General features: G+C 50.0%; 2 protein-coding genes across 5 annotated transcripts in view; one reads left to right on the top strand and one right to left on the bottom strand.

Moving 5' to 3' along the window:
- RAB37 (RAB37, member RAS oncogene family) overlaps positions 1-16,666 on the bottom strand; it is a 58,705-nt gene that overhangs the window by 22,514 nt on the left and 19,525 nt on the right. The gene's annotated exons all lie outside the window — the stretch shown is intronic.
- Positions 313-15,382, top strand: CD300LF (CD300 molecule like family member f). 4 transcript variants are annotated; one of them, XM_082705051.1, is made up of 7 exons: positions 313-515; positions 8,764-9,093; positions 10,500-10,533; positions 12,478-12,590; positions 13,640-13,662; positions 13,958-14,113; positions 14,596-15,382. In XM_082705051.1, exons 1-7 carry the CDS (start codon positions 467-469, stop codon positions 14,785-14,787), a joined length of 897 nt encoding a protein of 298 aa, XP_082561177.1. In that variant the 5' UTR covers positions 313-466; the 3' UTR covers positions 14,788-15,382. The 4 variants fall into 4 exon arrangements, with proteins under 4 accessions (XP_082561177.1, XP_082561178.1, XP_082561176.1 ...); XM_082705050.1 differs by having other exon boundaries at positions 319-515; positions 8,770-9,093; positions 10,443-10,533; XM_082705049.1 differs by having other exon boundaries at positions 323-515; positions 10,443-10,533.

Below are 16,666 nucleotides of genomic sequence, written 5' to 3'. Positions count from 1 at the left end.
CAGCCACACTCCTGGCCTTTGGACTCCCAAGGCTACACCCTGACATCCCCTGTGTCTAGTATTGTGTCCCTCAACCTCGGCTCTGCAAGACCTCTGTGATGGAGCCGGCATCCCTCTGTCCAGTCTTCCCACCTGAGGAGAAGGACTGAGTAAGAGCCAGCCCCACTCCCTGGGTCTGCGTCTGCAAATTTCCCCAAGGCCTAGAAGGAGTGGCAAAGTCCTCTTTGAAGACACTCCTTCATGGCTGCAGACAGGAGAGCATTTCTCAAAAGCTTACTCATGATCACCGAGACGCGCTGCATTGCCTGTTGCCTTGAGATTTCGCTCCTTCCTCTTTTTTGCTTGTTCACCAGTGGGAAGAGGCCGAAGGAGGAAGTGCCGGATTGGGGCGAGCAGAAGGGTGGAAGTTGCTGGGGCTGAGTCGGAGTTGACTGGCTCCACCAAGGGGGGCTTGTGCGAAGAGAGAATGTACCTGCTGCTGTCCTTCCTCTTCCTCTTCCTCTTCCGGCTTGCAGGTGAGTGGGGCCTGGGTCTGTACTGGAGAAGAGCTTCTGGGGCAGGATGAAGCGGCTGGTGGAGGGAGGCGGGGGCCCAGCCGCGGGTCCTGCTGGAAGCAGGCCGTGTTTCTAAGCAGTGTCTCGAAGTAGTGAGTCTGTGTGTGTCGGCCACCCCAGCACAGCGTGTAATTCCTGACCACCCAGGGGCCAGTTGTTCCGGAGAGACTTGGACTAAGGGGCCCCCCGGTGTAGAAGAAGCAGAGGAGCCCTGGTTGCTCGGGAGAGCTGTTGCCTTCGAGAATGTCTTAGAGGAAGGGAAGGAGTGAGTATGGAGGTGGCTTTGGAGGAAGGAAATCTGGGGGTTTGCCAGACAGGGAGGAAGACGTGGTTCTAGGTGCTTGGGGTAGAAGGAAGTAGTAGAAGTTGCCGAGGGGCTAAGATGGGGATGGTGGTGGAAGGAAACTGTGAGCAGATGGATACCATTTGGATTAAAAATTAAGGGATTTTCTTGACCTTGAAATGCTGGAGTGCCACAGGGCTCAGTTTTGGGTTTTTCTTTCTAGAGCTCTAAAGACATTCCCTCACTGATTTCCTCTCCTCTCTTGGCTTAAATACTACCTCTATACAGATGATGCCTGATGTTGTATCATCAGCCTGGACATCACCCGGGACCCCAGAATCTTTTAGTCAAGTGCCCACTCAACTCTCCACTAAGATGTTGGCATTTTGGATGTGACCTCAGCATATCTTCTCCTCTCAAATTCCTTTCTCTCCCATCTTTGTGTTTAGCAACTCCATCTTTTCTAGGTACTCAAGCAAAAGCTGGGGGCATTCATCTCTCATATCCCACAATGATCCTTGAGAAATGCAAGCCAGATGCTGTCCTTCCTCTGGTCAAAACCCTCTAATGACTTCCTGTCTTACTCAGGGTAGAAACACGGAGTCCTTACAGAAGCTAAAAGGTTTACCACCTGGTTCTCTCACCTCATCACCTCCCCGATCGCCTCTTCTACTCTGCTCTCTCGGCTCAACCCACCGCAGCCAGAATGGTCTCTTACATGGTCTTTGAACATGTTAGGTGCACTTCTGCCTCAGGGCCTTTGCACTTGCCGTTCTCTGCCCCAAACGCTCTTCTTCATATAACCACATGTTCCAGTCCCTCATATCCTGCATGTCTTTGATTTTTACTCAGGCCTTCATTGATAAGAAACTTCATTAAAATAGCAGTTCCCTTGCATTATTTTTCTCTACTGTCTGACTCCTCCCTTCTCCCACCTTGAGAGAACATAAGCCTTAGGAAGGCAGGAATTTTTGTTCCTACAAACATACCAGGTATAGGTTACAAATAGCGAGTATTAGTTGAGTGAGTGAATGTATCTCATGGAGAGGGAAAAGAATATGATTGCCATAATCCCCAACTTTTCTTTTCCATAGAACTGAACACTAGGGATGGAACTAGATGGTATTATGCTTAGTGCAATACGTCAATTGGAGAAAGACAACTCTCATATGATCTCCCTGATATGAGGAAATTGAGATGCAATATGGGGGGGTTTAGGAGGCAGGAAAAGAATAAATGAAACAAGATGGGATCGGGAGGGAGACAAACCATAAGAGACTCTTAATGTCACAGAACAAGCGGAGGGTTGTTGGGGTAGATGGGCGTGGAGAGGGTGGTGGGGATATGGACATTGCAGAGGGTATGTGCTATCGTGAATACTGTGAAGTGCGTAAGCCTGATGATTCACAGACCTGTACCCCTGGGGCTAATAATACATTATATGTTAATTAAAAAAAAGAACTGAACACCAGGGACTCTTGCCATTAATTACAGAGGACATGTATTGCCTGTGAGCATGTAAATGGGGCAGCTGTTTTGGAAAACAGTTTGACATTCCTCAAAATGTTAAACACATGATTACCACATGGTCCGGCCATTCGACTCCCAGGTGTATACCCAAGAGAACTGAAAACATATGCTCATGTAGAAACTTGTATGCAGGGGCACCTGGGTGGCTCAGTCAGTTAAGCCACTGCCTTCGGCTCAGGTCATGATCCCAGGGTCCTGGGATTGAGGCCACATCAGGCTCCTTGCTCACCAAGGAGCCTGCTTTTCTCTCGGCCTCTGCCTGCCTGTGCACACACTCTGTGTCTCTCTCTGACAATTAAATAAATAAATAAATAAAATCTTAAAAAAAAAAAAAAACTTGTATGCAGACGTTCATGGCAACATTATTCATAATTGTTAAAAACTGGAAACAACCTAAATGTACATCAGCTGACGGATGAGCAAATAAAATGTAGCATACCGGGCGCGTGGGTGGCTCAGTGGGTTAAGCCTCTGCCTCCGGCTTAGTTCATGGTCTCAGGGTCCTGGGATCAAGTCCCGCATCAGACCAACCTGGGAAATATTATGCTAAGCGGAAGGATCCAGACACAAGAGCCCCTCTATTGTATCATTCCATACCTACGAAATATCCGTAATACCTAAATTCATAGAAATGGAAAGTACATTTAGTGGTTGCCAGGAGCTGGGTGGAAGGTATCAGGAGAGTGAATGCTAATGAGTAAGGGGTTTCTTTTTGGGGTGATAGAAAAGAATTCGGTGTAGTGATGGTTGCGAATTTTGTGCATGTCCAGGAACTGCCGAGCTGTACACTATAAAAGGGCGAATTGTACAGTAAGGGAATCGTATGTGAGCCTGAACGTCATCAAGGAGCAGAGGGGAGAATCAGCAGCAGTCGACTTCTGGTAGAAAAATCTCTGGGTAGCATTTGGCATTGTAGGGATCCGAGGCTCTGGAAGCAGGTGTTCATGGCAAGTGGACGGTCCTTTCTGTGGTCGAATTTGATCATTCATGCCATCAGTTAGAGAAGTGATAATGATACCTCCACGAAGTGGTAGGTGCTGTGAGGAGAGCTGAGCTCGGGGACCTGACGTTGTGAGCCTCGGGGGACACACGGAGGGGGGTGGTGCTGTTGATGAAGGGGGGCTACTGCAAGGAGCCTCTGGGAGGTGATGCCTGAGCAGAGGCCCGGGGGTTGAGAAGGAGCAGGCACTTAGGATTGCAGGCAGACTTTCGGACCCGCGCGTCAGCGAGCACAAAGGCTGTGATAGGGGCCCGAGCCTGCTGACCTGACCCTGAGCGGGCCTGAGAGATGGACGGGCCGTGTGGCTTCCTCACATGCTTCAGAGCAGCCCGGAGGGGGCAGATTGGGAGGATATCACTGTGTCTGGGGGAAAAGTCTTAGGGGAGGAAAGTGACGTGTCCAGGACCGCAAGGCTTGTAAAAGCAAAGCTGAGGATGGGTCGTGGGGATGGAGAAGCCGATTCTGGGCGAGCCGTTAGGGGGCAAGTCGGCAGGGCAGCGAATGCACATAAAGGACTGCTTCTCCCCCCCCCCCCCCCCCGACATCTGGAAACAGGGGAAGTTGGTGAGCAGATGTGAGAATAATGCTGGGGTGTGTGTGCATGTGCACGTGTATGGGTGTGACCGAGGCAGAGTGGAAATGTCAGTTGGAAGCCAGCAGGCACAGCTGTGTGCTCAGCAGGAACCTGGTCTGTGCTGTGAACCTGTGCCCCCTCACCAGCCTCTCCCGGGAACTTCCCATAACAAGACGCCCATTTACCCCGCACCGCTTCTCACTCTGAAGAGTTCCTTGTTTCCAAGCTATACAAGAAACAAATACCAGCCAGAGCTCCCACTGGCTTTACAGCCTTCATTTTTTGTGAGAAAGGAAGAGATTTGTGGCTGCTATTTTCAGAGAAATATTAGTTGCTTTGTCCACATTTGGTTTCACCCTAAGTGGTGGTGGACGTGGACAAGACCCACGTGTGCCGGCCCGGAGTGGTCACTGGCTGACGTCCTGTGCCATGTTGGAGTTGGGGTCCATCCTGTGCCTCCCTGACGGTGAGCCCGTAAACATTCCCTGAGGCATATCTTCTTCCTCAACTAGGGTTACTCCTGATCGACTAGTCTGGAAATAACCATGCCTGCTGGGGGTGCTGCTCCCTGGGGCTCAGGGCTGCCAATTTGTTTATCTGAGAGAGAGAGGAGACATGAGCAGGGAGAGCAGCAGACAGAGGAAGAAGCAGACTCCCTGCCGGGCAGGGAGCTGGACCTGGGGGCTTGATCCCAGGACTCTAAGATCATGACTTGAGCCGAAGGCAGATGCTTTACCGACGGAGCCCCCCAGACGCCCCATCAGGGCTGCCTCCAGTGTCAGGACGGTTCAGACAGCAGGGTAGTGCTCTGCCAAGGTTGGTGGGGAGTGGGCCCCCGGACAGACCTTTCCAGGAAGCTAGTGGAGCAGATGGTTCAAGAGTCAGGCCCAACGTCTGCGCTCAGGTGAGATGGGCTAATGTCAGCTTAGGAGTTTCCTAAGGCTGCCAGGACAAATGACTACACACCTAGTGGCTTAAAAGAACACAAATTTATAATGTTACTGTCTGGAAGTCAAGGTCTTAAAGGATCACCAGGGCTGCGTTCCTTCTGGTAGCTTTGAGGGAGAATCAGATTCCTTGACTTTCCCACGGCCCAGAGGTTGCTGCGTCCTTGGCCTGTGGCCCCACCTGACCTTCAGTGTCCCTTCTTCTCTGACTCTGACCCTCCTGCCTCCCTCTGATAAGGTCCTTGGCCCCGCCCCACGCTCCCGGATTCTCTCTCCATCTCAAAACCCTTAATTTAGTCACATCTGCAAAGTCCCATTTGATCGTGTGAGCTGCTTTACAGTATTTTATAGGGTCTGGGGATTAGGATGTAGACATCCGCAGGAATCCATTATTCTGCTCACCAGGCCGCGAAACAGCCCCGCCCAGGCATTATTCCGCCCCCCCCCCCGCCCCATCATTTTGAAAGTAGTAAATGTTCATTGTTGATACTTAGGAAAGTACAGAAAAAATGAAGAATCCGGAAAAATAAAAAATTCTGTGTTCCTCATCTTAATGCCCAAGGCAACCTGATGTTCATTTAATATTTACTGGTTTCCTTTTAATCTATTCTTCTATGCATATGTTTTTTTCTTTTTAAAAAGATTTTATTTATTTATTTGACAGAGAGAGAGATCACAAATAGGCAGAGAGACAGACAGAGAGAGAGATGAGGAGAAGCAGGCTCCCTGCTGAGCAGAGAGCCCCATGCGGGACTCGATCCCAGGCCCCTGGGATCATGACCCGAGCCGAAGGCAGAGGCTTAACCCACTGAGCCACCCAGGCGCCCCTCTTCTATGCATATTTTTTAAAAAAGAATTTTTGTTGTTGTTGTTTGACAGAGAGAGAGAGAGACACTGCAAGATAGGGAACACAAGCAGGGAGAGTGGGAGAGGGAGAAGCAGGCTTCTCGCCCAGCAGGGATCCCGAGGTGGGGCTTGATCCCAGAACCCTGGGATCATGACCTGAGCCGAAAGCAGACTCTTAATGACTGAGCCACTCAGGTGCCCCATCTTCTACGCATATTTTAAAAGTTAGTTGAGACTGTGCTGTATATGATGTTTAAAAAAATATTTTCACCTCATAGGATTTTCCACATAATTAACAGTATTTCTAATCATAATTAACAGTGTCTGCATTATATTTTGTTGTTTATTTATTATCCTAATTGATGGATGTTAACCTCATTCAGTTTTGCTCCTTAAATAATTATGTAATGAGGGGTGCTTGGGTGGCTCAGTGGGTTAAAGCCTCTGCCTTCGGCTCGGGTCATGATCTCGGGGTCCTGAGATCAAACCCCTCATTGGGCTCTCTGCTCAGCAGGAAACCTGCCCCACCCCGCCTGCCTCTCTGCCTACTTGTGATCTCTCTCTAATAAATAAATAAAATCTTAAAAAACAAAAACAAAAGACAAACCACTTAAATAATTATGTAATGAATCTTAGTGCATATGTTCTTATTAGCTTCTCTGATTATTTCCTGAGGACCAAATCCTAGACATATAATCACTGGAGCAAAGGGCATGATTATTTTGATACATAATTGCCACATTGCCTTCCGTAATGGTTGAATGGTTACATCTCTAACAGCAGCTGCTCCTCTTGTCCATGTCACGTCACCCATGTCAGCGATATAGTAGTCAAAAAACTTAACTTTGCTTCATATGTGAAAATGACATCACTTTAAAATGTTTTCATTTGCTAGATTGTTTAAATGGAACACTTCCAATTTTATCATCCACCTGAATTTTCTCTTTGTGCCTTTTCTTTTCTTGCCCCTTACCAACTTTCTAAATGGAGTCTTTCTTCTTTTTTACTTTTATTTCATTTTTTCAGTGTTTCAAGATTCATTGTTTATGCACCACACCCAGTGCTTCATGCAATACATGCCCTCCTTAACCTAAATGGAGTCTTTTTTTTTTTTTTTTAAGATTTTTATTTATTTATTTGACAGAGAAAGATCACAAGTAGACAGAAGAGCAAGCAGAGAGAGGGGGGTAAGCAGGCTCCCCGCTGAGCAGAGAGCCTGATGCGGGTCTCGATTCCAGGACCCTGAGATCATGACCTGAGCTGAAGGCAGAGACTTAACCCACTGAGCCACTCAGGCACCCTGAAAGTGCTCCCTTTCACTCAGAGATGTTATAAAGGCTCACTTCTATGTCCCTCTAGTTTAAGAAGTGATTTGCTATTTTATGTTGGCCTTCTTAATTTCCTTGCATTGACCTAAGTGGAGCATGGCGAGAGGGGACAGGATCCAGCCATGCTTGTGGGAAACCCTTCCCCTCTTCATTTACCGTTTTAAGTGTCCTATGGTATGTTATACTCCAGAGAACGGAAACATATCTCCATGCAAATACCAGTAGTACATACATGTTCAGAGAGGCATTAATCGACATAGCCAAAAAGGGAAATTAATTCAAATAGCTTCCACTGATGAACGCGTAAACAAAATGTCCCTGTCCTTACCCTGGAACAAAGTGCCCACACACGCTACAATAGGGATGAACTTAAAAGACATTCCGCTAAGTGAATGAAGCCAGATACAAAAGGCCACACATTGTATGACTATGTGGTCATGAAATGTAGATTTCAGAATAAAGAAATCTACAGACAGGACATAGGTTATGTGGGGGGTGAATCAGGCACAGGGTTTCTTTTGAGGTAACAAAAACATTCTGGAATTAGAGGTGATGGCTGTACAACTCTCTGAATACCCCAAGAACCCCAGATAGATGCTTTAAAATTAAGAGTAAAATTCATGATACATGACTTATATCTCAATTTTTAAAATGGACGAAAGCAAAATCTTAGCCTTAAACACACCTTAGTTCATTTTAGAAAGGAAGGAAATTATCACTGCCTTTAACTTAGCAAACTGGAAGAAGGCAAGTAGTAATCTCTCAGAAAGAAGAGGAATAAAATCACACATACGACAAATTAATAACTTAGGAAATAAAAACAATAAAAACTAATCTCAAAAGTGGTTTAATGCAGGAAAAAACAAGGAGGAGGTTAGGATATCCTGCAGCAAGTGAAATCCACACAACTCACAGACCTCATGTGGTCCGAACGTGTAATAATAACAGATACAGACATTTTAATTATAAAAGGATACTTTCTAAATGGAGGACTTTATGCTAATCCATACTCCATGAAAGAGGTTAACTTTCTGGGAAAAACAAACCAAAACAAAACGAACGGATTCAAGAACCATCAAAGTCCTTGAATAGTCAATATTCAGGGGAAAACAATTTCCAGTCATCAAAGTGTATGTCCCAATCATGAATTTGCCAGAGAGTTTTGTAGATAATTTTTAGGATTCTAAAGACACAGAAATTCCTTTGCTCTGTTTATGTGCTGGTCACTAGTGTTTCCAAGTTGGGAGGTTCCACACAAAATCCAGATTCCTGGTGACTCTAGAAAAACGAAAAGGTCTGAAACCACAGAGCCCACATCTCGCACGAGGACAGTGGGCTGAAGTGGACTGTGGCCGTGCCTTCGCTTGGGTCATTTGCTTCCAGATGACATTGACCACAGGGAGGGGGAGGGGAGGATTATCAGAAGATGTCATTGCTCCGTGGGGACATTCTTGTTTCTCTGAGATGTAGAGTTGTGCTTTCCGTGGTGGAAATCAGTTGTGATTTCCATGGTGGCTTTGACCCAGTGGAGTTTTGAAGGACAAAGTGGAAGGACTTGTGGAAGGTGTATTCCCTCCTTGACTGTCACTCAACTCATCAGGCGTTTGGGTTTACTGGGGCTACTTGTGATGCAGGAGTCTGTGCCGTTGCCCTCCGTGGGTGGGGTGGGATATGACGGGCACATGGGTTTGTATTTTCTAGGCTCAGCTGACATCACAGGTCCAGCAGAAGTCAGAGGCCCCGTTGGGGGCCGACTGGCCTTGCACTGTCGCTATGAACCCAGGTGGAAGATCTACCATAAGTGGTGGTGTCGAGGAGCCGTGTGGAGTTCCTGCCATATTCTCGTTCGTACCGACGGATCAGAGCGGGAAGCGAAGCGTGACCGAGTGTCCATCAAGGACGATTGGAAATCGCAGATGTTCACGGTGACCATGGAGAAGCTCAGGTGGAACGATACAGACGCTTACTGGTGTGGGATTGAAAGGACTGGAGTTGACTCTGGGGTCGTAGTTAAAGTGGTCATTGACCCAGGTAAGAGTTTGTATATGAGTGTGGATGGATCTCTTCAGGGTCTTCTTTGTCCTGGTCCCTGAAGTTCCTTTCTCATAACTTAGTGTCGCTCAGAGTGAACTGTCACACAGGGGAGTTGAGTCCTGAGTACTCCCAGAACCCCGACTGACCCCATGGCTTGGGAGACACAGGGCCTCTCTTAGATGCCCTCGTGGCTCCCAGCACCTCCTGCAGGATGGGATCCAGCCTTTCTGGGCAGGTGTTTCGCTGCACAGCGCCACGCCTGCATCCACTGTCCATAGAGGTCAAGGTGATGGTCCCAGTTTCAGTCCGTGGACCAAAGGGATCTTCTTCTATGTGACCCAGAGACAACAGTTCTTGCCAGTGTTTTGGAGTTCTGCTTGTTCTGGAGTTTGGGGCCAGGACTTGAGAGTAACTATTCCCACCTCCTCCTGTTCCATACCCAGGCTGAGAAGGAAGAGGCCCGGTACAGTCAGGGTACTGTGGTTGATTTCTGAGGTCCGAAAAGGCATCCCATTCAAAGAGCTGCATTTCTGGTGCCTGAAATCTCATTACAAGCCATATACACATCTGGGCTTAATGATGTTCTCTTCCTCAGTACTTCTAGAATGCAGACACTCCTGGGAAGTACAGCTCAGAGGTCCCACTGCCTTGGTTTGAATGAGTTGGTCTGTTGGGCTCTGCTTCTCTGACCTCTGGACAGGCAGCACCAGATCACAGGGACCTGTGGCAAGGGGACAGCGCAGAGTCCACAGAGCCCCACCCTTCCTGAACCTGCGAGGCGTGTGACCGTCGCAAAGCACAGCACATTCACTGTCTTATTGAATCTGGAAAATGTTCCTGAGAAGTGACTCTTCTCCCCATAGAAGCTTAATAACTTGCCCAAACAAAGGCAAAGGACATTTTGAGTTTGTTTAGGGGTGGTCCTGACCTTAGGAGTCACAGATCTTGGGAGTGTTAGCCACCAGACCAGCACCCCCTTCTGCTTCTGTCCTTTCTGGATCAATGACACTGGGGGAGACCTTGGCAGAGGCCTTGTCATGGGCAGTGGGAGGGTTTTAAGTCCAGCTCAGCTCCAGCTGCCTTTGCCCCCAGGTAACATTAGGCCCCCTCTAACCCTTCCAGGGCCTGCTCGACATCCTCCCTGGACCCGTACTCAGCCCTTCCTGCCTCTGAGGCTGAGTCTCCTAGTGGCCAGGGAGATATGAGCAGTCCAGGCTATAGGCTCTTCCCATGGTCCAGCTCCAGGCTCCCCGCGCTCCCCCACCCCCAGGCAGGTTCAAAGCCACGGGCAGGGCTGTGGACAGGTTAGCAGGCTGAACAGTGTATAATTTGGTCTGTATGCCTAGCACCAACTACAGTACCAACCTCCACTACCCCCTCAACCACCATGTCCACTGGGACAGCAGAGACTGCGACCAGCTACCAGTCCAGTGACAGGTAAGCCAGTTCCGGTGCATTGTTTCCGGTGGTCTACTTGGCCCAAATTCTTCCAGTTGTGGAGTTGGGGGTGGGAGGGAAGAACCCTTCGTAGTCCCAGGTGCCAGCCAGCCAGAGCTTGTCCCTAGCCCCTTCGCCTCCTTTGAGAAGGTGAGGATGATGGCAAGCCTTCCTACTTGCTATCAGGCCCTACATTGTCCTTGGAGCCCCCCAGATCCTTCCTCCTGGAGCCCAGTATGGTTTGTAGATGTGCTGGTGTATTCATTCTTCTATCTCATTTTTACTGAGTTAACTTCTCCATGGCCAGCCCCTTGTTAAGCTCTGGAGGCATAGACAGGGAGCTTCTCCCCAGGGGCTCAGAGTGCAGGGAGGGAGACTGATGAGCAGGCAGTCAATGCAGATGGCATGGCCCGTGTGTGTTTGTGTGTGGGGGGCACCAGCATTGTGGGGCCACAGGGATGGCTCTTGGTTCACATACCAGGAGAACAGGAAGGGCTTGGGGACATCCTGTTTCCCCTAATTACTATTACGGCAAGAGCAGCAGTCCTGGTTTGCTCCATCTTGAGAACACCTGACAGCTCACAGAGGGCTTTTATGTCCAGTGTCTCTTCATTCTTGGACCTGCTTCATGAGGACAAGTAGGCAGATACAACTGCCCATTTTATAGAGAAAGAAACTGAGTCTCTCTCATGCTTCTTAGCACTCTGCCCAGCCAGTGCAGCTGAAATAGCTTTTTGGAAGCTGAGAGACCTCCTTCTGTCTCCTCCTTGGCCCTCTTGACTTTGTCTAGAACTGCTGTGATCTCCTTTTGCTGGACCTTCTTGTAGAATCTGGATGGGAGGTCCCCAGTTATTCTGTCCCCACCCAGGACCCCTGCTCTCCCACTCTCCCATTTGCCTTCTGTTTCAAGAGTTCCTTTTTACTAACCTGCTTTCAATAAGCAATAGTTATGAATCAAAGCTGTATTTTCAGGTCTTTGATCAGTGTGAGATGGTTTCATTCATTCATTCATTCAAAAAATAATTATCGAGCTCTCGCTCATGTCCTCACTGTCTTGGGGAGTACGAGAGGATACTAGGACGAACAGAATGATCAAGCTGTCTGCCCTCCAGATACTTGCAGTGGAGAGAGAATTCAGGTGCCAGAGAGAGTTACTTAATTCATTGATTGATGAGTTTATTCTACAAATACTGTGACTAGTGTTGAATAGTCTTTGCGTTAGACTCAGACTCCGGCTGCCTTAACAAAGCACCCCATCCCAGGCCACTTCAAGGACAGGCGTTTATTTACACACAGTCTGGAGACCAGAAGCTGAGATCAAGGTGTCAGCACGGTTGGCTCCTTCTTGGGGCTTAAAGGGAGAACGTGGTCGCTGCTGGCCATCCTTGGGGCTCCTTGCCTTGTGACACCGTGACCCCAATTTCTGCCTCTGTTGTCACACAGCCTTCCTCCTTTGTGTATCTGTGTGTGGCTACCTTCCCTCTTGTGAGGACACCATCCATTGGATTAGGACCCCTCCCTATGCAGTAGGACCTCGTCTTAACTTGATTCCATCTGCAAAGATCTGATTTCCAAATAGGTCACCTTCACAGGTTCTGAATGAACCTGAATTGTGGGGGTGGGGGACACTCCTTACTCCAGGACAGCAGGGGCAAGTGTAGAAGCAGAGAGACCTTTCCACACCCTGTTGCCATGCAATTTCAGTTAGGTGTCTAGAACCAAAGAAACCTTGTGGAACCCTCCTCTCCTTTAAAGAAAAAAAAAAAAAGAGATTTTTTTTTTTTTTAACCATCTCTGAGGGCACCCAGGAATGGGGTTCCCAAGCTAGAAACCCCAGGTCCGCAGGTCAAAAGGTGTGTGGCCCTCCTTGCTACCAGGTGGCTGGGGTGCGGCCCCGAAGCAGGAGGTGGGGCGGGGCGCATGGTGCTATTTTATCGTTTCCAGCTCTAACTCCCTGAAGCTCAGCATCCTGATTCCCCTCACCGTGGCTGTGTTGCTGCTTCTCCTGGTGGCGGCCTCATTCTTGGCTTTGAGGAAGATGAGGCAATCGAACGAAGGTGATCAGATACGGCGGACGCTGCCTAAGGGCTGGAGTGTGGGTCTGAGTGTGGGGCGGATGGCTGGCTCTGCTTCCACATCCTCTTGGAAAATGTAACCCCCTCCTCAGAACTCACCAGGGCCTCAGCTCTTTTGGGGTGCTCTCCAGCACCCCTCCCCCACCACAGCCTGGAGACTCTTGTAGCCAAGGAGAGGGGGAGGACTCATTCTTGCTCATTACACCTCCTCCCCAGTGTATGTCTGAGACCAAAGTATTAAGTACTTTCTGTGCTTCTCAATATCTAGGCCTTTGAAACAAAAAAAACCAGAGCTGGAACTTATTTCTGTTGGCTCTAAAATTGGAGGGGGCGGTGGGCAGAGAGAACCAGGAACCACAGGCACTCGAAAGCTGGTCCATAAGATGCTGACCCAGCTTGTGCACCCCACTCAGGGGGCAGCCTGGAGGGGACACTTGTGTTCTAGGACTGGCCAGGCACCCGTGATGCAAGGAGGGACGGGCTCAGCCGCCCAGCAGCCTGCAGCCCACCGGAGGACTAACTGGAATTCAGTAGGACAAAGGCGATGAGACAGATATAAATCAAACACCATGGAAATGGGGAGGGGGGGATGCAGCTCCTGGGCAGCTGGGGAGGCAGGTGTGACTTTGAGTTGACTCCCCAGTGACCAGCCCAGTAGGGAAATGCACGCATTCCAGGGAGGGAAGTGGTCTGAGTCTGCAGTTATGCATAAAGAAACTTAACCCCACGGGGGGCCCATTGGTGGCAGGGCCACTGAATCAGCTAATCACCCTTCTGTGACGGTGGTGGGGGGGTGGGGGACTGGGGGGTGGGCGAGGTCTCCTTGTTTCTCAGGTGGAAGCTCAGAGAGGTGAAGTGAGCAATGTCACCCAGTATGTCATCTGGGGAGTCCGAATTAGAACCAGGTCTCATCTCTCTGAGCCTGGAACCTAATTCACTCCCCCCCACCCCAGATTTCTCTTCCCCAGGCCTGGGGGAGTCCTCAGAGTCTAGGGATGGGCTTTCTAATTCTGATTGTTTTTGTCTTTTAGCTGCTGGGGTATCCCCAGAGCAGGTAAGAGAGTCCCCGAGGTCAGACCAGAGACCCCAGACAGCTCCTTTTTCTCCATCTTCATTTTCCTTCTCCCAGAAGCACTGGGCTCCAAATGTATCACACAAACTATGTGCCCAAGTGTCTCCCGGCCCAGCTGCAGGGCCTGGGAGGATGGGGGGCGGGGGGTGGTAGTGACGCTGGAAACAGCCAGAAGGGGGCAGGTGTAGGGGTTTCAGAGGAAGCTGGGAGAGGGGGACAAAGGGAAGCACAAGGTCTGTGACCCAGCGGGAAAGAGGACCTGGGCTTTCTCTCCAAGGTGGTCCAGCCCCCGGAGGGGGAGGCGGATATCTGCTATGCAAACCTGGCCCTGCAGTCAACCAGCACCTCCCACAAGTCCTCCCAGAAGAAGGGCTGCACAAAGCCCTCCTCCTCTGCCCAGGATGACCAGCCAGAAGTGGAATATGTCACCATGGTGTGTTCTCAGTGGGGCTGCTGTGGGGTTTGGAGCCAGATCTGCCATTATCCTCGCTTTGAGGGTGGGCTTTCTCCCGCCCGCGGGGGCACAGAGGAGGAGGGGCGGCTGCTGGGCCAAGCCACAGCCACTGAAAGACTTGCCTGTGCAACTGCCCCAGGCTTTGGGCTTTTGGGAGGGTCCCCCTTTGGTCTCAGCACTGGGGGCCCTGAGTCCCAGTAGACATGGCCCTTGTAGTGACAGCAGGGACCCGGACTGGCCCCGAATTCCACGTGAAGGATGCTGCCCTCGCGTGGAGGGGAGGGAGGGTCTCCTGCTGCGGCTGAACTCCGGGAGCTGGTGGAGCCAAGGGGGCGGGAGCTGGAGGGTGTGGGCGTAGCCTTCCCTGAAGGCTCTGTGCTCCCACCTCATCCAAGGCCTCCTCCTTCGATGGGCAAAGCCACTCGCCGGCCTCTCTGACCCCTTGGGCTTCTTCATTCCAGGCCCCCCTCCAGAAGGATGAGATTCCCTATGCAGATCTTTCTTGGGAGCTTTTGAATCAGGACGCAACCTATTGCAACATGAGCTTCCACGTTGCCCACGTTCCCAGCAGGAGTCACGAGGAATCCATGGAATACAGCAGCATCAGGAGATCTAAGCCTGGGCTCCAGGCGCCCCTCGCCCACCCCACATAAGGCCTGTGAGCCTGTTCCTGCTCTGTCTGCTTCCTGCCCCCAGTCGCTTCACGGGGACCAACCAGTGACTGAAGCCTGGTCTCAGGGGGCTTTCGGGAGGGAGCTGGCTTTTCTCCCATACAGCTTGGAAGGGGGTTGAGGATATATACTCTGCAGCTGCCAAGGGAGTAATAATAATAATGATTATAATAATAATTAACCTTTATTTATTGTTTACCATATGTGGTGAGGTGGATAATGGCCCCCAAAGTTACCTGTGTCCCAATCCCCAGAACCTGTGAATATGGCAGAAGGAGTCACGTGGATGTAGGACGTCGAGGATTTTGAGATGGGGGGAGTATCCTGGATTCTTCAGCGGGGCCCTAAGTGTAATCGCCAGGGTCCTTGTAAGGAGACAAGGTCACAAGAGGAGATGGCAGCCGATGATACAGGCAGAGGCTGGAGTGATGTGGCCAGAAAAGACAAGTGATGGAGTGTCCCCTGGAGCCTCTAGAAGGAACCAGCCCTGCCAACACCCTGACTTCAGTGCAGTGGAACAGATTGTCCTGCTGGGCTTCAGGACTGTAGGAGAATAAACTGATGTGGTGTTAATGAAGCCAGTAAACGTGTGGTCATTTGTTACGACGTCAAGAGGAAACAGACATGTTGTGTGGCAGGCTCCTTCCCTAAATGCTCTATCCCCAGTAACCAGCTGAATCCTCGCAACAACCCTATGAGGGTGTCTTAATCATTGCCCCCATTTGACGGATGAAGCATCAAGATTTGGAAAGGTTCAGTGACGTACCAAGTTTAGTCGCTCGGAAGCAGATGAGTGGAAATTTGAACTTGGGCATTTGGGCTTTTGAGTCCGGTGTCTGGGACACTGTCCTGCACGACATGTCTAAGGAAGAGGGGGTCTGTGGGCTACTTGTGCAGGGATCATTAACGGGTATTCACAGGGTGCCAGGCTTACCACCTCTGTTCTAGAGTCCTGGCAGCCCGCCCTCCAGAGTATGTCCCACATCCCAGTGTGGAGGCATGGCTCGCTGTCTCCGTGGTTACCAGCCGAGCCCAAGCAACCAGCCAGTCCCCTGCCTGCTGCCCTTCTTTTTTTTTTTTTCCGGCCCCAGAGACCATTCTCCTTCCAGCAGCCAGAATGATCTTTTTAAGGCACAGACCCGTCACTTGTGGCTTATCACCTTCAGATGGGTTCTTCTGTAGCCCAGGACATCCCTGGGCATGCACGGGTCCCTGCCTGCCCCTATGATCCCAGCTCTAGCTACTCTCTTTTTGAAAAGATGAAGCTTAAGAAAAAAAAAAAAAAAGAAAAATGAAGATTTCTCTTTTCTCAGGGCATTGACACTTGCTGGTTCTTCTTTCTGGAATGTTCTCCCCACAGATGTGTGACCAGTTAGCTTCCTTTTATCATCACATCTTAACTCAAATGGCCCCTCCCAGAGTAGACTTCCCCGCCCACCCTCATGGCAGTAACTCCTGCTACCACCTCCAGTTTCTCTGTCCTGTTGCCCTGTTTTACTTCCTTCATAGCAGGCCCAGCTTTATGAACTTGTTTATTGGAACGTGGGTTTATTGTTCCCCCTCTCCACGAGGCTGTAGGTTGCCTGAAGGCGAGGACTTAGTCTCATTCACTGCTGTATTCCCCGTGCCTAGATTTGAGGTCTTGTACGCTGTGGATTCTTGAATGTTTTTATGTTGCCTTGAATGAATAAATAACGCGAGAGTCCAGGCATGGGAACACAGGACAAGCTTTCAGGAGCAGGGACACCTGTGTCTGTCATTCTACGAAAAGGGTCCTGGGCTACTTGGACAACCTAAGGAATTTCAGCATCAAACTCCCAGAAACACAAAGTGGAGAAATTTCTTTCTCCTTTCCCAAAGC

The sequence above is a fragment of the Mustela nivalis genome, assembly GCF_964662115.1.
Source record: "Mustela nivalis genome assembly, chromosome: 17".
In the NCBI taxonomy this organism is placed as follows: Eukaryota; Metazoa; Chordata; class Mammalia; order Carnivora; family Mustelidae; genus Mustela; species Mustela nivalis.
This window is presented reverse-complemented; position numbering and strand designations above follow the sequence as displayed.

Excerpts from the sequence above, each read along its gene's own strand:
- CD300LF (XM_082705049.1), top strand. The coding sequence starts at position 467 with ATGTACCTGCTGCTGTCCTTCCTCTTCCTCTTCCTCTTCCGGCTTGCA. Across the intron at positions 9,094-10,442 it reads TAAAGTGGTCATTGACCCAG|CACCAACTACAGTACCAACC; the intron begins GTAAGAGTTTGT and ends CTGTATGCCTAG. Across the intron at positions 12,591-13,639 it reads GATGAGGCAATCGAACGAAG|CTGCTGGGGTATCCCCAGAG; the intron begins GTGATCAGATAC and ends TTTGTCTTTTAG.